Source organism: Rhinoderma darwinii, chromosome 8, assembly GCF_050947455.1.
Source record: "Rhinoderma darwinii isolate aRhiDar2 chromosome 8, aRhiDar2.hap1, whole genome shotgun sequence".
In the NCBI taxonomy this organism is placed as follows: domain Eukaryota; kingdom Metazoa; phylum Chordata; class Amphibia; order Anura; family Rhinodermatidae; genus Rhinoderma; species Rhinoderma darwinii.
The window spans coordinates 3,863,751-3,887,286 of record NC_134694.1 but is presented as its reverse complement, the minus strand read 5'-3'; the positions used below and the strand labels follow the sequence as shown (position 1 = coordinate 3,887,286).

At 55.9% G+C, this 23,536-nt stretch overlaps 1 protein-coding gene across 1 annotated transcript; it reads right to left on the bottom strand.

Annotated features, from left to right (window-relative positions):
* Positions 1–2,570: 2,570 nt before the first annotated feature.
* POMT1 (protein O-mannosyltransferase 1) lies at positions 2,571–21,651 on the bottom strand. The gene is made up of 20 exons (XM_075834686.1): positions 21,583–21,651; positions 19,271–19,471; positions 19,066–19,172; positions 18,720–18,770; positions 18,449–18,595; positions 17,678–17,789; positions 16,359–16,424; positions 16,191–16,284; positions 15,957–16,112; positions 15,128–15,258; positions 14,888–14,983; positions 14,720–14,812; positions 13,200–13,296; positions 12,843–12,935; positions 5,041–5,161; positions 4,869–4,966; positions 4,582–4,695; positions 3,281–3,407; positions 3,017–3,194; positions 2,571–2,938 (listed from the first exon to the last, which is right to left on the bottom strand). Exons 2-20 carry the CDS (start codon positions 19,438–19,440, stop codon positions 2,767–2,769), a joined length of 2,223 nt encoding a protein of 740 aa, XP_075690801.1. The 5' UTR covers positions 19,441–19,471; positions 21,583–21,651; the 3' UTR covers positions 2,571–2,766.
* Positions 21,652–23,536: the final 1,885 nt, after the last annotated feature.

The following is a 23,536-nucleotide window of genomic DNA, read 5'->3' as shown; positions in this document are numbered from 1 at the left end:
TAAGAAATATTAGCTGTGTACAGGTTTTTAACCTCTGAATGTAAACAGGATTACCATTCACTGATAGCAAGCAGAGATATTTAAACTGGTGAGGAATGAAATCTATTAGAACGTTACAGAACTTTTCATTATACAGTGAGGGGGTTTTCCTGTTTTAATCACTATATAATGAAACACTGCAACTTTCGAATACACTTTAATCCCTCACCATTTTCAAGATCCTTGATTGCGGTCAGTGAATAAATATTCTTGTTTAGACTCAGTGGCTAAAAACCTGTATAGACCTACGGCTGGGTTCACATGGTGCGTTTTTGCCACGCAGGTTTTTTTTTTTTTGTGCGTATAAACTCCCGTGTCTCTTAATAGACGAGTACATGATCCAAAACAAAAAACGCACAGTGTGAACCCAGGCTAATACTTCTCACAGCTGGGGTTTGTTACAATGTATCAGCCTGGAGAACACAGAAGATTGTCTAGACTGGATACATTGTAACAAACCTTGCATTATTTCTGTACAGGTTTTCATCCATAATGTTCCCATTTATTGACAGCAAGCAGAGATCTTGCAAATGGTAAGGCATTTGAATGATGAAGTCTATTATAAAGTTGCAGAACTTCTCATGATACTGTGATTAGGCTTCAGTTACATCAAATTGTAAAACCAGAGCCCTGGACGCTGAGGAGTGGGGTCCCGGGGTCCGTCCTGGTGACACATTCCTCACCTGCTCCCACATAACAATGCTTTATGTATGTCACATGACGCCTGAACATACAGCTGTGTCCGCAGTTTACCCCCTCCCCTCCCCAGGACATACTTGCCGATGCAGGGGAAGCTGAGATACGAGGAGCTGTTTGCAGGGATCTCACCTCTGTTGCCTGTGACATGGAGAGAACAGATCTGGTGCCTGAAGCGCAGTGCCCCCTCCAGGTGACGGGCAGAGCCAGGTCCCTGCATACAGCGCCTCATATCTCATCTTCCTGCGGCTGCACTCACTGAATCCACCTTACATCTTAATTGTCTTAATTTTGCACTTTACGCTTATGTAAATGAGCGGACCTCCAGCGGCTGTGGTGCATGCTGGGACGTTACCCTGACACGAGCTGGAGGTCGGCGGCTGCTGTGGACCAGTCGTGGCATTTCACACGTCGTTTACACATTTCCTCCTCCAGGCTGCTGCCTTTTAATGACCGGTCAGAAACGAGAGAACAGTGGTCACCGCTCCGATGATGGTTGTAGTCCCTGTTATTACACTTATATGTCCAGCAGGGGGCAGCACTCGCCCGCTGGTGTGATCTCCTGACTGTTAGATCTGGTGGAGTGATCGTGGATCCTCCAGGCACAGGACGTCCTGCGCTCAGTATTCTCAATGTCTCCTGTTTCTCTTGTAAACTGAAGAACATCCGTCATTAAAAGGAAATGATCATAGAAAACGCCCGTGTCAGGTCGTCTCTGCCTGTCCTGATCGACTACCGATCCACAGGTTGTACCATAAATCCCTGATGAAGCGGAGTGGGGTCCAGTGACCTCCGTTCTGTAGACAGGCGCAGGTCCCGCATCTATATGACTTTTTTCATGTTTCAGTTTGGAGTACCCCTTGACGCATTATCACATACATGTATAGAGAAATACATGGACTGAGCGCGCTCCATACTCCGGGGGCGTCAGCTGTGTATGTATTACAGCCGACACACGGGGCTAACGGCCAGGAAAAGCGATTGCGCTGTTCCGGGTCATTTAACCCCACAAATGTTGCGGTCAAACGAGACCACAGCATCTGAGGCATTGTAAAAAGGGGGGGTGGTCCCCTCCGACATCTCATCAGCGCCCCCACAACGCGATCGGGGGGGGGAGGGGTGATGGTTGTCATGGCAGCCCACGGGCCTAATGAAGGTCTGCCTTCTGTCTGCCCTGTGAAAAGGACTATACACTGCAATATATTAGTATTGCAGCGTATTGTTCTAACGATCGCTGGTTCAAGTCCCCCGGGGGGCTAATGGAAGGTGGAAAAAAAATACAAAAAGAAAAGTTAAAAAGGGGCGATCCGGGGGTTTAAAAAGTAACTAAACGTTTGACAAACTTCTGACATGTCATAGTGACATTGGTGGGGGTCCGAGCACTGAGACCCCCCCACCAATCGCTAGAACGAAGCAGCTGAAGGTCTCTGCTTTTTCCGGAAAGCCAATGTATCGGAGTGCGGGATCATAGACTTTCCATTGAGTCCGTACTCGATACATTTATTTCCAGAATAAGCCGCTTCGTTTTAGCTATTGGTGGGGGGTCTCAGTGCTCGGACCCCCACCAATGTCACTATGACATGTCAGAAGTTTATCAAACGTTTAGTTACTTTTTAAACCCCGGGATCGCCCCTTTTAACCATTATATAATGAAAAGTTCTACATCTTTGGAATATCAAATCTCTGCTTGCGATCAGTGAATAGAAACATTGTTGTTTACCATCCTGAGGCGGACAACCCATCCTGATCATGTCCATCTGAATATGAACGGAACGGATTTTCAGCCACTGAATTCAAACAAGTGTTGAAAAAATATTTATTTTGCAGAGGGGGGGGGGGGGGGCCGCCTGCCCTATGTCAATCACCTTGTGTTAAGCGCCACCTGCTGGCCACAACATGGTGACACTGACATCTTCCTATTCTAGTTTTCTATCTTAAGTCGACCCTGTGACGTCCCGCGGCCGCACTCCGCGTCATCTCCACTCACTCATGGTAACCGGTAAAGGGCCTCGTCCTACCTGAAGACGAGCGTCACTTTCTAATAAGAATGTCCCAAGTGTCTTTCCACCTTAAACTTCTTAACTCTTGTGGGGACAAGGCCGGCTCTCCGTAGGTCAGGGGGCAAAGTTTACTAAAGGTCAGGACGACACTGGACATCCACGCCAGCAGGACGGCAGCGAAGGTGTTCTGTAAAGTGTCAGACCTGGAACAGAGACGGGACAGATGAACGGAGACGCCGGACAGACTACAGTCCTCATCATCCAGAGGGCAGGACACTCACCGGATCAGATGATGGTGGACGTGATCCAGGAGCGGAGGCAGCAGCAGGATCTGCAGGGTCAGGGCCGGGAGGTAGTGATACAGAAACAGGGTCTTCTCCATCAGGAAGAACGGCAGGTAATTGACAGCCCAGCCCCCCAGGCACAATGTCCCGGTGAGCTGGAGGGATCGCCACGCGCCTGCAGATACAACGCACGGACAGGTTACACCCACAAATCAGGACACCGGCATTCTGTTACCATGGAGGACGGACGGCGGCGATGACCTGGTGGAATGTCGTAGATTCTCCGGCGCTGCCGCAGCAGGTAGTACAGGTAGAGCACGGCGTACAATGCGGCCCCAGCGTCGGCAGAATACCAGATCACAGGGTTCCCCAGCAGCTGGATCTGAGCCTAAGAGCAAAATGACGACAGGAACACGAGTTACACCCAGGGGGGCAACGTTACCCCAAAACTGGAGATCAGGGGGCAGCAAACTTCACACTCCAGCTGTTGTAAAACTACAATTCCCAGCATGCCCTGACAGGCTTTAGATGTAATAATAAAGCCTTTGGCTGTCAGGGCATGCTGGGAGTTGTAGTTTTACAACAGCTGAAGGTTTCTGCCCCCTGCTGTAGATCACCAGTGACAGCTGCTCCTGCATTATATACGTACACGGATGATCTGACGATCTGTGCAATGTGTGGGGGGAGGTGCAGCGTCATACCGGGGTGTACGAGACCCAAACTGCTGCAGAGCTGCCCCAACTCAGAGCCCTGCAGGCGCGGCGCAGAGGCATCGCCGACCACTGGACTGTCACTTTAATGAAATCCAAAACTCATCAAGAGTAATAGGGGGGGGGCGACTAACACCTGGCACAAATCACATACCGTGCCCCGAGGTGACAGGAGCCGTGCCGCCCGCACCTGAGGGGGATACGTCACCAGGGGCAGCGCTGAATTCTACCCAATTTATGAGTTCTAGCGATTCTCTATCGTGTTCCTTTAACTTTTTGGATACCCTGAGGCCGCGTTCACACGTAGCGTAAATACGGTCCATTTTCCAGAACGTATTTCATTGCAGAAAGTCAGCAGCACCACAGTAGCAGCAGAGGGGATGAGACATCAACAAACCTCCGCCCGCTGCGGGGGAAAAAAGTTCAGAAATAGATCTGCGGTGCGTTTATTTAATCCGCAACGTGTCATTTGTATTTGCGTAATCGCTGCTTTTCTGTTGCAACAAATTCCACCACAAAAATCGCAACTCAAAAACATAAAAAAGCAGTTACCCAGAATTCTCTGCATCCCATGTGACTGCTGCAGTGGTCACGTGGGGTGAAACGCCATCCCAGGAGGTCGGACGGCAGAGGGACGCGCCGCCATGACTACGGGTAAGTATGAAACTGTTTTAAGTGCACATTCCGGCTGAAAAACTGCACCACCATTTGGCCCTGTGTGAACGTACCCTAATAGAGGTCAGTGGGTGTAGCAGAATGTAAAGTAGGGGGCCGGAGCCACGCTGGACAATCTCTGCTCCCCCAACCCAGAGTTGCCCCCATGTGCGTTCTACCTGCAGTCCGCGCACTCACCGACGTCCTGGGATGGAGCCAGTAAGCGATGCTGGTGTCCAGTGTGACCCAGTCTAGGGGGGACGAGCAGTACTTGTGCTCCGGGGTCTCACTCCTCATCGTCAGCATCTTCCACTGCGGGAACAGGAAAGAAAACCACTCAATATCATTCACTATAAGCAGCAGAGTCCCCACAGCTCATCCAGCGGCCGGTCAGGGACACGATGTGTGGACTTGTCCGCTGCAGACCCGTCAGCGCTGCGTGACCCGGACAGAAAGTTCCATACATTACATATTCCTTCCAGCACCTGCAGCTCCCAGAATCGAGCCATGAAGCTGAGGTTCCTCCCGACGTCCATCTGTGCCGGAGTGTGGAGTTCCTGCTCTCGCTCCGCCTGCTCTTGACCTGGTGGGAACATTCAGGAGATGACCGGACTGACGGGTGGTGCCGCTCTGCCCCCCCCCGCTCTACGCACTTACTCTTTCCGTAGCGATGCTCCTCCACGTTCCACACCAGACTCTGATGAGACCCTTTAGCCGTCTTGTCACCCACAACCTCCAGCTGCCGGAAGCCCCAGTCTGGTAATGTAGATCCACTGAGCTGCAGCAGATAATGGGGTCACCACAGGACACGCAACTCGCCCGCTATTCACTCCAGCTGCAGACAGACAGCCCATTAAGGGGCGGTCTGGACACGTAGCGGGAATGTGCGGCGCGGCCAAGAACTGCGCATGATTCTACCGCACTAGTAGAAAATAACTGAATGGTCGTAGACCTCCCTGTCAGCAGCATAATGTGACTGATACCAGGGAATAATAGCTTACATTCACTGCATCTGAAGAGATGGATTATGGGACATTCAGAAAAGATGCGAGGTGTCTGTAAGGATCTGTTCAGACAGCGTTAGGGACCTGCGTTCAGCGTAAGAGGGGAAGTTCCTGGCGCTTACGTCAAACCCATACCGACGTACGGGAAGCGCGCGGCCTACGCTGGCAGGGGAAGCGCGCGGCCTACGCTGGCAGGGGAAGCGCGCGGCCTACGCTGGCAGGGGAAGCGCGCGGCCTACGCTGGCAGGGGAAGCGCGCGGCCTACGCTGGCAGGGGAAGCGCGCGGCCTACGCTGGCAGGGGAAGCGCGCGGCCTACGCTGGCAGGGGAAGCGCGCGGCCTACGCTGGCAGGGGAAGCGCGCGGCCTACGCTGGCAGGGGAAGCGCGCGGCCTACGCTGGCAGGGGAAGCGCGCGGCCTACGCTGGCAGGGGAAGCGCGCGGCCTACGCTGGCAGGGGAAGCGCGCGGCCTACGCTGGCAGGGGAAGCGCGCGGCCTACGCTGGCAGGGGAAGCGCGCGGCCTACGCTGGCAGGGGAAGCGCGCGGCCTACGCTGGCAGGGGAAGCGCGCGGCCTACGCTGGCAGGGGAAGCGCGCGGCCTACGCTGGCAGGGGAAGCGCGCGGCCTACGCTGGCAGGGGAAGCGCGCGGCCTACGCTGGCAGGGGAAGCGCGCGGCCTACGCTGGCAGGGGAAGCGCGCGGCCTACGCTGGCAGGGGAAGCGCGCGGCCTACGCTGGCAGGGGAAGCGCGCGGCCTACGCTGGCAGGGGAAGCGCGCGGCCTACGCTGGCAGGGGAAGCGCGCGGCCTACGCTGGCAGGGGAAGCGCGCGGCCTACGCTGGCAGGGGAAGCGCGCGGCCTACGCTGGCAGGGGAAGCGCGCGGCCTACGCTGGCAGGGGAAGCGCGCGGCCTACGCTGGCAGGGGAAGCGCGCGGCCTACGCTGGCAGGGGAAGCGCGCGGCCTACGCTGGCAGGGGAAGCGCGCGGCCTACGCTGGCAGGGGAAGCGCGCGGCCTACGCTGGCAGGGGAAGCGCGCGGCCTACGCTGGCAGGGGAAGCGCGCGGCCTACGCTGGCAGGGGAAGCGCGCGGCCTACGCTGGCAGGGGAAGCGCGCGGCCTACGCTGGCAGGGGAAGCGCGCGGCCTACGCTGGCAGGGGAAGCGCGCGGCCTACGCTGGCAGGGGAAGCGCGCGGCCTACGCTGGCAGGGGAAGCGCGCGGCCTACGCTGGCAGGGGAAGCGCGCGGCCTACGCTGGCAGGGGAAGCGCGCGGCCTACGCTGGCAGGGGAAGCGCGCGGCCTACGCTGGCAGGGGAAGCGCGCGGCCTACGCTGGCAGGGGAAGCGCGCGGCCTACGCTGGCAGGGGAAGCGCGCGGCCTACGCTGGCAGGGGAAGCGCGCGGCCTACGCTGGCAGGGGAAGCGCGCGGCCTACGCTGGCAGGGGAAGCGCGCGGCCTACGCTGGCAGGGGAAGCGCGCGGCCTACGCTGGCAGGGGAAGCGCGCGGCCTACGCTGGCAGGGGAAGCGCGCGGCCTACGCTGGCAGGGGAAGCGCGCGGCCTACGCTGGCAGGGGAAGCGCGCGGCCTACGCTGGCAGGGGAAGCGCGCGGCCTACGCTGGCAGGGGAAGCGCGCGGCCTACGCTGGCAGGGGAAGCGCGCGGCCTACGCTGGCAGGGGAAGCGCGCGGCCTACGCTGGCAGGGGAAGCGCGCGGCCTACGCTGGCAGGGGAAGCGCGCGGCCTACGCTGGCAGGGGAAGCGCGCGGCCTACGCTGGCAGGGGAAGCGCGCGGCCTACGCTGGCAGGGGAAGCGCGCGGCCTACGCTGGCAGGGGAAGCGCGCGGCCTACGCTGGCAGGGGAAGCGCGCGGCCTACGCTGGCAGGGGAAGCGCGCGGCCTACGCTGGCAGGGGAAGCGCGCGGCCTACGCTGGCAGGGGAAGCGCGCGGCCTACGCTGGCAGGGGAAGCGCGCGGCCTACGCTGGCAGGGGAAGCGCGCGGCCTACGCTGGCAGGGGAAGCGCGCGGCCTACGCTGGCAGGGGAAGCGCGCGGCCTACGCTGGCAGGGGAAGCGCGCGGCCTACGCTGGCAGGGGAAGCGCGCGGCCTACGCTGGCAGGGGAAGCGCGCGGCCTACGCTGGCAGGGGAAGCGCGCGGCCTACGCTGGCAGGGGAAGCGCGCGGCCTACGCTGGCAGGGGAAGCGCGCGGCCTACGCTGGCAGGGGAAGCGCGCGGCCTACGCTGGCAGGGGAAGCGCGCGGCCTACGCTGGCAGGGGAAGCGCGCGGCCTACGCTGGCAGGGGAAGCGCGCGGCCTACGCTGGCAGGGGAAGCGCGCGGCCTACGCTGGCAGGGGAAGCGCGCGGCCTACGCTGGCAGGGGAAGCGCGCGGCCTACGCTGGCAGGGGAAGCGCGCGGCCTACGCTGGCAGGGGAAGCGCGCGGCCTACGCTGGCAGGGGAAGCGCGCGGCCTACGCTGGCAGGGGAAGCGCGCGGCCTACGCTGGCAGGGGAAGCGCGCGGCCTACGCTGGCAGGGGAAGCGCGCGGCCTACGCTGGCAGGGGAAGCGCGCGGCCTACGCTGGCAGGGGAAGCGCGCGGCCTACGCTGGCAGGGGAAGCGCGCGGCCTACGCTGGCAGGGGAAGCGCGCGGCCTACGCTGGCAGGGGAAGCGCGCGGCCTACGCTGGCAGGGGAAGCGCGCGGCCTACGCTGGCAGGGGAAGCGCGCGGCCTACGCTGGCAGGGGAAGCGCGCGGCCTACGCTGGCAGGGGAAGCGCGCGGCCTACGCTGGCAGGGGAAGCGCGCGGCCTACGCTGGCAGGGGAAGCGCGCGGCCTACGCTGGCAGGGGAAGCGCGCGGCCTACGCTGGCAGGGGAAGCGCGCGGCCTACGCTGGCAGGGGAAGCGCGCGGCCTACGCTGGCAGGGGAAGCGCGCGGCCTACGCTGGCAGGGGAAGCGCGCGGCCTACGCTGGCAGGGGAAGCGCGCGGCCTACGCTGGCAGGGGAAGCGCGCGGCCTACGCTGGCAGGGGAAGCGCGCGGCCTACGCTGGCAGGGGAAGCGCGCGGCCTACGCTGGCAGGGGAAGCGCGCGGCCTACGCTGGCAGGGGAAGCGCGCGGCCTACGCTGGCAGGGGAAGCGCGCGGCCTACGCTGGCAGGGGAAGCGCGCGGCCTACGCTGGCAGGGGAAGCGCGCGGCCTACGCTGGCAGGGGAAGCGCGCGGCCTACGCTGGCAGGGGAAGCGCGCGGCCTACGCTGGCAGGGGAAGCGCGCGGCCTACGCTGGCAGGGGAAGCGCGCGGCCTACGCTGGCAGGGGAAGCGCGCGGCCTACGCTGGCAGGGGAAGCGCGCGGCCTACGCTGGCAGGGGAAGCGCGCGGCCTACGCTGGCAGGGGAAGCGCGCGGCCTACGCTGGCAGGGGAAGCGCGCGGCCTACGCTGGCAGGGGAAGCGCGCGGCCTACGCTGGCAGGGGAAGCGCGCGGCCTACGCTGGCAGGGGAAGCGCGCGGCCTACGCTGGCAGGGGAAGCGCGCGGCCTACGCTGGCAGGGGAAGCGCGCGGCCTACGCTGGCAGGGGAAGCGCGCGGCCTACGCTGGCAGGGGAAGCGCGCGGCCTACGCTGGCAGGGGAAGCGCGCGGCCTACGCTGGCAGGGGAAGCGCGCGGCCTACGCTGGCAGGGGAAGCGCGCGGCCTACGCTGGCAGGGGAAGCGCGCGGCCTACGCTGGCAGGGGAAGCGCGCGGCCTACGCTGGCAGGGGAAGCGCGCGGCCTACGCTGGCAGGGGAAGCGCGCGGCCTACGCTGGCAGGGGAAGCGCGCGGCCTACGCTGGCAGGGGAAGCGCGCGGCCTACGCTGGCAGGGGAAGCGCGCGGCCTACGCTGGCAGGGGAAGCGCGCGGCCTACGCTGGCAGGGGAAGCGCGCGGCCTACGCTGGCAGGGGAAGCGCGCGGCCTACGCTGGCAGGGGAAGCGCGCGGCCTACGCTGGCAGGGGAAGCGCGCGGCCTACGCTGGCAGGGGAAGCGCGCGGCCTACGCTGGCAGGGGAAGCGCGCGGCCTACGCTGGCAGGGGAAGCGCGCGGCCTACGCTGGCAGGGGAAGCGCGCGGCCTACGCTGGCAGGGGAAGCGCGCGGCCTACGCTGGCAGGGGAAGCGCGCGGCCTACGCTGGCAGGGGAAGCGCGCGGCCTACGCTGGCAGGGGAAGCGCGCGGCCTACGCTGGCAGGGGAAGCGCGCGGCCTACGCTGGCAGGGGAAGCGCGCGGCCTACGCTGGCAGGGGAAGCGCGCGGCCTACGCTGGCAGGGGAAGCGCGCGGCCTACGCTGGCAGGGGAAGCGCGCGGCCTACGCTGGCAGGGGAAGCGCGCGGCCTACGCTGGCAGGGGAAGCGCGCGGCCTACGCTGGCAGGGGAAGCGCGCGGCCTACGCTGGCAGGGGAAGCGCGCGGCCTACGCTGGCAGGGGAAGCGCGCGGCCTACGCTGGCAGGGGAAGCGCGCGGCCTACGCTGGCAGGGGAAGCGCGCGGCCTACGCTGGCAGGGGAAGCGCGCGGCCTACGCTGGCAGGGGAAGCGCGCGGCCTACGCTGGCAGGGGAAGCGCGCGGCCTACGCTGGCAGGGGAAGCGCGCGGCCTACGCTGGCAGGGGAAGCGCGCGGCCTACGCTGGCAGGGGAAGCGCGCGGCCTACGCTGGCAGGGGAAGCGCGCGGCCTACGCTGGCAGGGGAAGCGCGCGGCCTACGCTGGCAGGGGAAGCGCGCGGCCTACGCTGGCAGGGGAAGCGCGCGGCCTACGCTGGCAGGGGAAGCGCGCGGCCTACGCTGGCAGGGGAAGCGCGCGGCCTACGCTGGCAGGGGAAGCGCGCGGCCTACGCTGGCAGGGGAAGCGCGCGGCCTACGCTGGCAGGGGAAGCGCGCGGCCTACGCTGGCAGGGGAAGCGCGCGGCCTACGCTGGCAGGGGAAGCGCGCGGCCTACGCTGGCAGGGGAAGCGCGCGGCCTACGCTGGCAGGGGAAGCGCGCGGCCTACGCTGGCAGGGGAAGCGCGCGGCCTACGCTGGCAGGGGAAGCGCGCGGCCTACGCTGGCAGGGGAAGCGCGCGGCCTACGCTGGCAGGGGAAGCGCGCGGCCTACGCTGGCAGGGGAAGCGCGCGGCCTACGCTGGCAGGGGAAGCGCGCGGCCTACGCTGGCAGGGGAAGCGCGCGGCCTACGCTGGCAGGGGAAGCGCGCGGCCTACGCTGGCAGGGGAAGCGCGCGGCCTACGCTGGCAGGGGAAGCGCGCGGCCTACGCTGGCAGGGGAAGCGCGCGGCCTACGCTGGCAGGGGAAGCGCGCGGCCTACGCTGGCAGGGGAAGCGCGCGGCCTACGCTGGCAGGGGAAGCGCGCGGCCTACGCTGGCAGGGGAAGCGCGCGGCCTACGCTGGCAGGGGAAGCGCGCGGCCTACGCTGGCAGGGGAAGCGCGCGGCCTACGCTGGCAGGGGAAGCGCGCGGCCTACGCTGGCAGGGGAAGCGCGCGGCCTACGCTGGCAGGGGAAGCGCGCGGCCTACGCTGGCAGGGGAAGCGCGCGGCCTACGCTGGCAGGGGAAGCGCGCGGCCTACGCTGGCAGGGGAAGCGCGCGGCCTACGCTGGCAGGGGAAGCGCGCGGCCTACGCTGGCAGGGGAAGCGCGCGGCCTACGCTGGCAGGGGAAGCGCGCGGCCTACGCTGGCAGGGGAAGCGCGCGGCCTACGCTGGCAGGGGAAGCGCGCGGCCTACGCTGGCAGGGGAAGCGCGCGGCCTACGCTGGCAGGGGAAGCGCGCGGCCTACGCTGGCAGGGGAAGCGCGCGGCCTACGCTGGCAGGGGAAGCGCGCGGCCTACGCTGGCAGGGGAAGCGCGCGGCCTACGCTGGCAGGGGAAGCGCGCGGCCTACGCTGGCAGGGGAAGCGCGCGGCCTACGCTGGCAGGGGAAGCGCGCGGCCTACGCTGGCAGGGGAAGCGCGCGGCCTACGCTGGCAGGGGAAGCGCGCGGCCTACGCTGGCAGGGGAAGCGCGCGGCCTACGCTGGCAGGGGAAGCGCGCGGCCTACGCTGGCAGGGGAAGCGCGCGGCCTACGCTGGCAGGGGAAGCGCGCGGCCTACGCTGGCAGGGGAAGCGCGCGGCCTACGCTGGCAGGGGAAGCGCGCGGCCTACGCTGGCAGGGGAAGCGCGCGGCCTACGCTGGCAGGGGAAGCGCGCGGCCTACGCTGGCAGGGGAAGCGCGCGGCCTACGCTGGCAGGGGAAGCGCGCGGCCTACGCTGGCAGGGGAAGCGCGCGGCCTACGCTGGCAGGGGAAGCGCGCGGCCTACGCTGGCAGGGGAAGCGCGCGGCCTACGCTGGCAGGGGAAGCGCGCGGCCTACGCTGGCAGGGGAAGCGCGCGGCCTACGCTGGCAGGGGAAGCGCGCGGCCTACGCTGGCAGGGGAAGCGCGCGGCCTACGCTGGCAGGGGAAGCGCGCGGCCTACGCTGGCAGGGGAAGCGCGCGGCCTACGCTGGCAGGGGAAGCGCGCGGCCTACGCTGGCAGGGGAAGCGCGCGGCCTACGCTGGCAGGGGAAGCGCGCGGCCTACGCTGGCAGGGGAAGCGCGCGGCCTACGCTGGCAGGGGAAGCGCGCGGCCTACGCTGGCAGGGGAAGCGCGCGGCCTACGCTGGCAGGGGAAGCGCGCGGCCTACGCTGGCAGGGGAAGCGCGCGGCCTACGCTGGCAGGGGAAGCGCGCGGCCTACGCTGGCAGGGGAAGCGCGCGGCCTACGCTGGCAGGGGAAGCGCGCGGCCTACGCTGGCAGGGGAAGCGCGCGGCCTACGCTGGCAGGGGAAGCGCGCGGCCTACGCTGGCAGGGGAAGCGCGCGGCCTACGCTGGCAGGGGAAGCGCGCGGCCTACGCTGGCAGGGGAAGCGCGCGGCCTACGCTGGCAGGGGAAGCGCGCGGCCTACGCTGGCAGGGGAAGCGCGCGGCCTACGCTGGCAGGGGAAGCGCGCGGCCTACGCTGGCAGGGGAAGCGCGCGGCCTACGCTGGCAGGGGAAGCGCGCGGCCTACGCTGGCAGGGGAAACGCGCGGCCTACGCTGGCAGGGGAAACGCGCGGCCTACGCTGGCAGGGGAAACGCGCGGCCTACGCTGGCAGGGGAAACGCGCGGCCTACGCTGGCAGGGGAAACGCGCGGCCTACGCTGGCAGGGGAAACGCGCGGCCTACGCTGGCAGGGGAAACGCGCGGCCTACGCTGGCAGGGGCTGGCACAATTTGTTCCTGTTTCTGTACAGTAAAAAAAATATATTTATAGAATATTTTTTTTTGTTTAATACGGGAGCCGATTGCTGACGTTTGGCCATACAGTGATATACGCCGCAGCCCTCTGTCCGATATATACGTCAGGAACGTCTCCCGGCTCTAGCGCTGCGTGAACAGACATAACCGCACAGGCGCGGCCGCCATTATTCTCACCTTCAGAGCAGCCGACGTGTTGACATGAACCAGCTTCACTTCGGAGAGGATCGTCTTCCACGCGTCTCCATCAGACTCCCGATTTATAATCTCCTGTAAGGAAAATGAGAAGCATCGTAACGGGAGGAGAGCGCGCAGTCCCATGTAAATAACACGTCATCACTGCAGTAGAAATCTCTGCAGCTTCCGGATAGGTTGGGTTACGTTCTTTGCCATTTTCAAGCTCTCTGCTTGCTGTCATCAAATGGAAACATGTATCGCTAGAGGCTGACAACCGGTGCGTGGCTTGTTACAGTGTATCAGAGCGATCTCTACCAATAAGATCACCCCCCCCCACCGTCATAAACTCATACTCACCACCTTCCATAGTGTCTGCGCTGGCATAGAGATGTTATAGTCAATGTAACAGGAGATTTCTTGGGCATATGGAGAAAAAGGAGCAGCGACGTCATGACTGGAGGAAAGAAACCATGAAATACACAATCACCGATCCAGCGTCCGACCAAAACCACGACACACAGACCAGAGGCCGGGGACAGTCACATGACCAGGGAAAATCCAAGAGGATAAAACAAGAACCTTATATCCACCTCTGATCACGTTACAGGTCACATATACAATTCATAGTGATGTCACTGCGCACATACATTACATATCCGAGTTACAGCCTGTTTTGTACTCCACCAGCAGAATAGTGAGTGCAGCTCTGGAGTATAATACAGGATATAACTCAGGATCAGTACAGGATAAGTAATGTAATGTATGTACACAGTGACTCCACCAGCAGAATAGTGAGTGCAGCTCTGGAGTATAATACAGGATATAACTCAGGATCAGTACAGGATAAGTAATGTATGTACACAGTGACTCCACCAGCAGAATAGTGAGTGCAGCTCTGGAGTATAATACAGGATGTAACTCAGGATCAGTACAGGATAAGTAATGTAATGTATGTACACCGTGACTCCACCAGCAGAATAGTGAGTGCAGCTCTGGAGTATAATACAGGATGTAACTCAGGATCAGTACAGGATAAGTAATGTAATGTATGTACACAGTGACTTCACCAGCAGAATAGTGAGTGCAGCTCTGGAGTATAATACAGGATGTAACTCAGGATCAGTACAGGATAAGTAATGTATGTACACAGTGACTCCACCAGCAGAATAGTGAGTGCAGCTCTGGAGTATAATACAGGATGTAACTCAGGATCAGTACAGAATAAGTAATGTAATGTATGTACACAGTGACTCCACCAGCAGAATAGTGAGTGCAGCTCTGGAGTATAATACAGGATGTATCTCAGGACCAGTACAGGATAAGTAATGTAATGTATGTACACAGTGACTCCACCAGCAGAATAGTGAGTGCTGCTCTGGAGTATAATACAGGATGTAACTCAGGCTCAGTACAGGATAAGTAATGTAATGTATGTACACAGTGACTCCACCAGCAGAATAGTGAGTGCAGCTCTGGAGTATAATACAGGATATAACTCAGGATCAGTACAGGATAAGTAATGTAATGTATGTACACCGTGACTCCACCAGCAGAATAGTGAGTGCAGCTCTGGAGTATAATACAGGATATAACTCAGGATCAGTACAGGATAAGTAATGTATGTACACAGTGACTCCACCAGCAGAATAGTGAGTGCAGCTCTGGAGTATAATACAGGATGTAACTCAGGATCAGTACAGGATAAGTAATGTAATGTATGTACACCGTGACTCCACCAGCAGAATAGTGAGTGCAGCTCTGGAGTATAATACAAAGTGACTCAGCAGTTTATGGAGGTTAATTCTATATGTGAATTGTATAATGGAGATCAGAGGTGACAGGGGCGTTCAGTATATACAGTACAGGCAGATACGTACGTATTCAGGAAGCGCGCCGTAATTCCGTGTACCAGCTGTATGGTGTCTCCGTGTCGCAGCACCCGCGGTGGCGAGCTGACGATCGTGTCCTGCCTGGGTAAGTGATAACACAATAGTTTCGTCTTTCACCTCATTGAAGCTTTTACACGCACTGGATTCTGTAATTACCGCGTCGGGTCCTTGACGATCCACCAGTTGTTGACGTCCTTGTAGGGATAGCAGGTGACTTGCTGCTGGTGCGAGCTCCCGCGTCCTCCCTCGTACCTGCATGAGGAGAAGGACGGGGGCTTAAAGCAAAAAAAGTCAACTTACCAATGACCGGAGGGCAGTAAAGAGACCCCAAACCATTTTAGAGAAATACATTTTAGGTGGAGTGACTACTATCCCCATCCTCCACCCTGGGCTCACATGATTGGGTAGGTGTTCTTGTGGGAGTGCAGCCAGCACGGCACTGGTTTACTCATCGCGTTCCTGAGTGTGATCTGCGAGCCAAATGCCACCTCCAGCGGCTGACCCTGGGTGATCCGAGATAAGCCGCCCTGAGGAGGAGGAAGAGGTAGTCAATACTCCGCACTTCTCATAGACTTACAATGATGAGCATCACATACAATGAGACCTACCACCTGCCCGGCAGAGAGAGGGTTAATGTCTGTGGGTGCCTAAACATCCTGAATCTGTCTTGATTTTGTAAAGCTGGCACAGGTGCCAGGCACGTTACAGTGTATCACAGCCCCATGTGAATAGACCCTATAAGAAGGAGCTGTCAAACTGCTTTATTTCCCATGACATTAAGAAAAAAAAACCTGCTGCAAACGACGCACAATGTGAATACACCCTTATAATGAGATGAGCCGACTGCCTGTGTCAACGAGACGTGATCAGGACCGATTTTCAGCCTCTGGATATAAACAAGAATGTTTCTGTTCACTGACAGCAAGCAAAATACTGGAAACTGATTATGCAAAGTATATTTTAAAAAAATTACCATTCCCTATGAAGATCTCCGCTTGCAGTCAGTCAGTGGAAACATTCTTGATTACATCCTGAGAACCTGAGCAGACCTGATACTTCTGACAGCTGAGGGTTTGTTACAGTTGTATCCAGTCTAGACAATCCTCTGTGAGATAAACACCTCAGCACCAGAAATCGCTCTCCTGTCCGGATAGTTTGTTACAATGTATCAGTGCAGGAGGGAGGATCCTGTAATGCTCCAGCACTTTGTTAGTGACGGTGTTACCTCCAGACTGGACTGGAACGCGCTGCTCATGATATGGTCGTGGGGTCCGGAACGCGTCAGTATTGATAGGTGTATGTAGAACATCCCCAGGTACAGGAACACAGGGAGCAGCAGCAGGGCCACGCCACGGGCCCCTAAATGACAGAGGACCAGCACCTGCACATGGAGAGAACGTGCTGAGAGTCCGGACAGTCACAATGTATCAGCGGGAGAGAGGACACGTCACATACGTACGCTGGACAGTCTCCGGTCACCCAGCAGCTGCCAGCTGTGCACCCCCGCAACTACCAGGACCAGGAGGTAGGAGAAGAGACCGATGTACTTGACCCTGAGGATGAGAGAGGAGAAGGTCAGAGCTGGAGGTACAGGCAGGAGATCACGCGAGGAGAATGTGCTGCTTACCCCACTGCAAAGGAGCACGAGACACCGGTTACCATCAACCACAACCACCAGCGTGCACAGAACGGACTGCGGAGACAAGACTCAGGCATTAGGGTCCAGTACCCCCAAATAGCAGGACGGGATGTGACGCGGGGCAGTGCGGTGGCATGTAAATATCCCTGGTACACTGCCACGCTCTACTGTGACATATAGTTGCCAGAAGTGGCCAGTAAATAAAACCACTAACCCCCGACACATCCAGAGCTGCAGACCGAAGTCATTACACCCGGCAGATCACATGAAACGACACAGTCCATAAACATTCTGCTACAGAAGTGCCCCCCGCCCCTAAAACTGCTCATGAAATACTCTCATTACCTTTATACAGGTCACATATGGAAATAATCTACACAAACAGCATCCTGAACAACATGTGTTATACTCCAGAGCTGCACTCACAATGCTACTGGATCTGCACAAAGCATGCTCTGATGATTTGCCTGCTGGTAAATGTCATCGTTACACCAAGCTCTGGAGTATAATACAGGATGTAACTCAGGATCAGTAATCTAATGTATGTACACAGTGACTCCACCAGCAGAATAGTGAGTGCAGCTCTGGAGTATAATACAGGATATAACTCAGGATCAGTACAGGATAAGTAATGTAATGTATGTACACAGTGACTGCACCAGCAGAATAGTGAGTGCAGCTCTGGAGTATAATACAGGATATAACTCAGGATCAGTACAGGATAAGTAATGTAATGTATGTACACAGTGACTGCACCAGCAGAATAGTGTGTGCAGCTCTGGAGTATAATACAGGATATAACTCAGGATCAGTACAGGATAAATAATGTAATGTATGTACACAGTGACTCCACCAGCAGAATAGTGAGTGCAGCTCTGGAGTATAATACAGGATGTAACTCAGGATCAGTACAGGATAAGTAATGTATGTACACAGCGACTCCACCAGCAGAATAGTGAGTGCAGCTCTGGAGTATAATACAGGATGTAACTCAGGATCAGTACAGGATAAGTAATGTAATGTATGTACACAGCGACTCCACCAGCAGAATAGTGAGTGCAGCTCTGGAGTATAATACAGGATGTAACTCAGGATCAGTACAGGATAAGTAATGTAATGTATGTACACAGTGACTCCACCAGCAGAATAGTGAGTGCAGCTCTGGAGTATAATACAGGATGTAACTCAGGATCAGTACAGGATAAGTAATGTAATGTATGTACACAGTGACTCCACCAGCAGAATAGTGAGTGCAGCTCTGGAGTATAATACAGGATAAGTAATGTAATGTATGTACACTGACTCACCTGCTTTGCTGATGGCTGTGAAATTTGAGATATGACAAAACGGCCAAAAGGATGAAAAATATGAGGACGGACTCCAGAAGAACCAGGCGAGACTGCGTGACCAGAGCGTTTTCTAGGACAGGGACAATAAAGAATGAGCGATGATGGATCAGCAAAGTATTAAACCCCTAAATAAGCCCACGTGCCCGCTTACTTCTATAAATGCCACGTGGCACGCACAACATTTCTACCCATGTCAGGACAATGAATAAAATTATTTATGGTCATTAAGGACTGTGTGCACTTTTCCAACTATTTTATTTTCTATTGCTCCAATTCATCAAAACTATAAAGGTTTTGAACTTTGCAAATCGTTTAAACCATAAAAATAAATCCACCGTTTTGTGTATTCAGTTGCTATGAAAACCTGTGTGTCTCCATAGTAACAGACTACAAATAAACCCTGTGTAGTCTGACCCTGCAGTCGTGTTACTCCACCTGCTCTGCTCTTTCATCCACTCTATAGTTATGCAAGAAGGGGAGGGAGTGGCTGCAGGATCAGACTACACAGAGTTCATTTGTAGTCTGTTACTATGGAGACACACTTTTATAGGAACTGAATACACAAATTTACAAAACGGTCTCATTTTTTAGTTTTCATACGCTGGAGCAATAAAAATTGGTTGCAGAAGTCTACACACCCTTTAATATCAGACCATAGGGGAACGATCCATACACCCGTAACCGGCGGCTGAAGTAATTCACATGAAATACGTCAATGGCAGAACTCACCAAACAGAATGAGAAGGGCAGCGGCCACCCCGGCCCAGGTGGAGTATCCCAGCTCAACCACTATCTGATAGGCAAGTGGGACACACAGGCCTCCGCACAGGGCAGGAAGGAGACGCAGGGACCACACGGGGACATTACTGCTGTATTCTTCAGGGGAGAGACGTGACGTCGTGAGTGTTTAGTCCGATTGTCTGACATTTCTATACAAGGTGTATTATGGCGGTGAATAACGGACACTTCACAGACAGCGCTCCTCGTGGACGTCACTTACCTGCGCCAATCCTGTTCCACATGAAATTACCATCGAATCCCCCAAGATGTCCTGAAAAGGGAAGACCGACCAATCAATACAGACTGAAAATCTCCATTCGCCAGGGTCTCCATCGAGACACCCCCGGCCGTCGCCAGAAGAGACCTCCCGCCGGTGGCGGACTATCAGAGTATTTTACGGTTAATCTGATATCGGCCATTCTTGGTCTCACACTATAACTGGATATCTGGACTTTGAAACAATACATACACAAAGAATATTTATACCAGGCCATAATCAGATACGGTGGAAGAGCGTGCCCTGGCCAAAGAGCTTACAATCTAAAGAGTGGACCGAGTCTTCTCACCTCCAAGAGCTAACAGCATGTGTCCAAACGGAGGTCCGCTGTCATCCAAGAAAAATACACGTTTCATGTACAGAGAGATGAACTGACCGTAATAAACCTCATCAAACCTGCGGGGGAGGAACGGACAACATAATCCTGCCAGCAATCTAATGTGTATAGAGCCCAACCCCCTCTGGGTGCACTAAAGGGAGCGATGAAAACTTACACCACTGCCGGCGGGTGACAAAGGTTCCACAGTCGGCTCACAAGTCCCAATACAGTCAAAGTCACTACGATCAAGTTAATTTCTAAGGAGACTACAAAGGGAGACTTCATCGAAGCAGCCATCTTACTGGTGGAGGGAGGGAAGACAAGACACGGGTGGAGTAACAGCATCGGGGAGAGAACAGGAGACTGGAGTCACATCCTACAGGAAGAGAAGATACATATAAATAATATACAAATATAAGTAACAAAAGAAAACATACAATAGAAAATCCTTACTGATCCTGAGTTATATCCTGTATTATACCCCAGAGCTGCACTCACTATTCTGCTGGTGGAGTCACTGTGTACATACATTACATTACTTATCCTGTACTGGTCCTGAGTTATATCCTATATTATACTCCAGAGCTGCACTCACTATTCTGCTGGTGGAGTCACTGTGTACATACATTACATTACTTATCCTGTACTGATCCTGAGTTACATCCTGTATTATACTCCAGAGCTGCACTCACTATTCTGCTGGTGGAGTCACTGTGTACATACATTACTTATCCTGTACTGATCCTGAGTTACTTCCTGTATTATACTCCAGAGCTGCACTCACTATTCTGCTGGTGGAGTCACTGTGTATATACATTACATTACTTATCCTGTACTGATCCTGAGTTATATCCTGTATTATACTGCAGAGCTGCACTCACTATTCTGCTGGTGGAGTCACTGTGTACATACATTACATTACTTATCCGGTACTGATCCTGAGTTACATCCTGTATTATACTCCAGAGCTGCACTCACTGTTCTGCTGGTGGAGTCACTGTGTACATACATTACATTACTTATCCTGTACTGATCCTGAGTTATATCCTGTATTATACTCCAGAGCAGCACTCACTATTCTGCTGGTGGAGTCACTGTGTACATACATTACATTACTTATCCTGTACTGATCCTGAGTTATATCCTGTATTATACTCCAGAGCTGCACTCACTATTCTGCTGGTGGAGTCACTGTGTACATACATTACATTACTTATCCTGTACTGATCCTGAGTTACATCCTGTATTATACTCCAGAGCTGCACTCACTATTCTGCTGGTGGAGTCACTGTGTACATACATTACATTACTTATCCTGTACTGATCCTGACTTATATCCTGTATTATACTCCAGAGCTGCACTCACTATTCTGCTGGTGGAGTCACTGTGTACATACATTACTTATCCTGTACTGATCCGGAGTTACATCCTGTATTATACTCCAGAGCTGCACTCACTATTCTGCTGGTGGAGTCACTGTGTACATACATTACATTACTTATCCTGTACTGATCCTGAGTTACATCCTGTATTATACTCCAGAGCTGCACTCACTATTCTGCTGGTGGAGTCACTGTGTACATACATTACATTACATATCCTGTACTGATCCTGAGTTACATCCTGTATTATACTCCAGAGCTGCACTCACTATTCTGCTGGTGGAGTCACTGTGTACATACATTACATTACTTATCCTGTACTGATCCTGAGTTACATCCTGTATTATACTCCAGAGCTGCACTCACTATTCTGCTGGTGGAGTCACTGTGTACATACATTACATTACTTATCCTGTACTGATCCTGTGTTACATCCTCTATTATACTCCAGAGCTGCACTCACTATTCTGCTGGTGGAGTCACTGTGTACATACATTACATTACTTATCCTGTACTGATCCTGAGTTACAGCCTGTATTATACTCCAGAGCTGCACTCACTATTCTGCTGGTGGAGTCACTGTGTACATACATTACATTACATATCCTGTACTGATCCTGAGTTATATCCTGTATTATACGCCCAAACTTTCTAACATTGTAATATACTTTGTGTCTCAATTCCTTACCATTTGCAATTTCTCTGCTTGCTGACAGTGAATAGGAACACATAATACACTTTCTCTACAGCGATACAATTGTAGTAAACAGCTGTGTAAAGTTTAAGGTCTGTATAGATTTTCAGTCTGAAGATATCAATAATGTTCCCATTCACGGACAGCAAGCAGACGTTTTACGAACGATTAGGAATTGAAACACAGTCTATTATTAAGTTGCATGACACGAGGATTACAGACAGATGACTGGATGAGTACATAGACTATGAGGTTATTGACAGTGACCAAACACGTGGGCAGTGAGATAGTAATGGCAATGACTGCCCGCTATTCTTACAACACCGCTTCATCTTCCCTCCATCTCCGGGAACGTCCTGAACGCAAAAACCGTCACTTATACCAGTGAAGTGGCGCTGTTTGTGCCTTACCTGCTCCGCAGCTCTGGGAGCGACTCATAAGGTCTGAAAGGAACGACGTTCGACTAATAGAGCCTGCGCACAGCTTACGTACGGTGACGTACACACGTTCCCCGGAGCATTTGTAAACTCAGCCACAAGAGGGCGCAGAGTAAAGAGACGAACAATAACAGTCGCCGATGCGTGGGGAAGCGGCCATATTGTTGGCGTCAATCCAATTGTAGAATTCTTTTTTTCCTTTCACTGTTAGGTACGAGTCTCCATCAATAGTAATATTAGGGGCCCATGAACCCGCACATCTGCTCGGAGGCAGCCGACAGTGGGGAGATTTATACAAATTGTCACAAAGGAAAAGTGGAGCAGTTGCCCAAAACAGCCAATCAGATGGCTTCTTGTATTTTCAAACAGGCCTCTGGAAAATTAGCGCCGGAATCAGATTGGTTGCTATGGGCAACTGTTCCACTTTCACATTGCAGCAGGTTTGATACATTTCCCCTGATATTTAAAAAAAAAACGGATTGAAAAAAAAAACCTGTTCATCGCCCATAGCAACCAATAAGCGCATCCTTACAGAGCAGTTTAAGCCGCTGATCTCTGATTGGTTGCTAAGTAGTGGAGTCAGTTTTAATAAATGAAGCCCCATGTTATATGTGGGGGATTTCTTCTATAATAAGGACTCTTGCGGATGCCGTCCTTCCATACACCGCACGGACAGCCGTTTGCTTGGATTACCGCCATGTAATGAGGGAGCTTGGAGAAGTGGTGCAGTTGCTTATAGTAACCAATCAGATTCCAGCTCTCATTCTTTGGAGGACCTTTTGAAAAAGAAAGAAGCAGTCTGATTGGTTGTTATGGGCAACCACACCACTTTTCCTTTGCGCTGGTTTTAATAAATCTGCCCCGGTTATTAGTAATGTTCTTTATGATTCCACGTTATTTAGAGATCTTTTATATTTCATAGATCTCTCACTATATACAATTATACATCTGAAGTTATTACAAGAGTAAAAGATTCATCTTATCAGGCCACACGACCGTTACCAGGACAAGACACCCCCCCCCCCCCTAGACAGGAGAGGAGTCAATGGAGCTGTCCAGGACTAGAAAAACAGCGCCACCCCTAACCACAGGTTGTGTCTGGTATTGCTGCTCCGCTACATTGAAGTGAATCTTTAAATGGAAAACCTGTGCACAGACATGACACGGTTAAGGAAGGAAGCAGTCCTGTTTTTGTAATTCAGGACCTGTTTATCAAGCAGGGGACTCTTGCTCTGGCAGACTTGGGTCACCCACAGTCAAACGTTTGTCATGTAATGCCTCATTTCCCCTGTAGTGGCCGCTATAGGCTAAGAGACAGCCCCAGGAGAACCACCTTAGGAACCAGACCTGAAGCGATCGCCTGATCGCAGCGATAGAACTTTTATTAAAGGGATTGTTTATGTTGAGACAACCCCTTAAAGGGTACCCCATCCTCATCCCAAGCAGGGAACACCATTCCTTAGTGCAATTTCATGTCCTGCAGTAAGATCGGGGCTCCTGTGTTTTCGTCTTCCGCTCAGATCCTAAAAGAACACACAGAATCGTATTTGAGAAAAGCATATTCTGCTTTATTATTTTTTATTTTTATTTTTTTTATTTAAATGAGAATTCTTCCAGATGATAAGAGCGAGTACAATCACAGTTTAAAGGAGGGTGCCGGAGATAAAAATGGAACGGAAAACAAGATGTAGGGCGGGGGAGGGGGTGTCGCCTTGGACAGTCGGGTGAGAGCAGTGAGGGTTTTACTCTTTTTTTATTTTAGTCACTTAAAGGTTTCTCTTAATAGATTTAAAAAAAATAATAAAACACTTGGTCTCGATCACCTCCCCGTGGTCTCCTGTAGACAATATAGGGCTGTTCTAGGCTGACGGAGGGATTATCTGGTGTTCGCTCCGAGTTGCGGACCCCCCTGGTTTACAAGAAACCA

Coding starts and splice junctions, on each gene's coding strand:
- POMT1 (XM_075834686.1), bottom strand. CDS start 19,440: ATGCTGTTACTCCACCCGTGTCTTGTCTTCCCTCCCTCCACCAGTAAG. Junction 16,425..17,677: donor CACAGCCATCAGCAAAGCAG/GTGAGTCAGTGT, acceptor TTGTCTCCGCAG/TCCGTTCTGTGCACGCTGGT. Junction 16,113..16,190: donor GTGACCGGAGACTGTCCAGC/GTACGTATGTGA, acceptor CTCCATGTGCAG/GTGCTGGTCCTCTGTCATTT.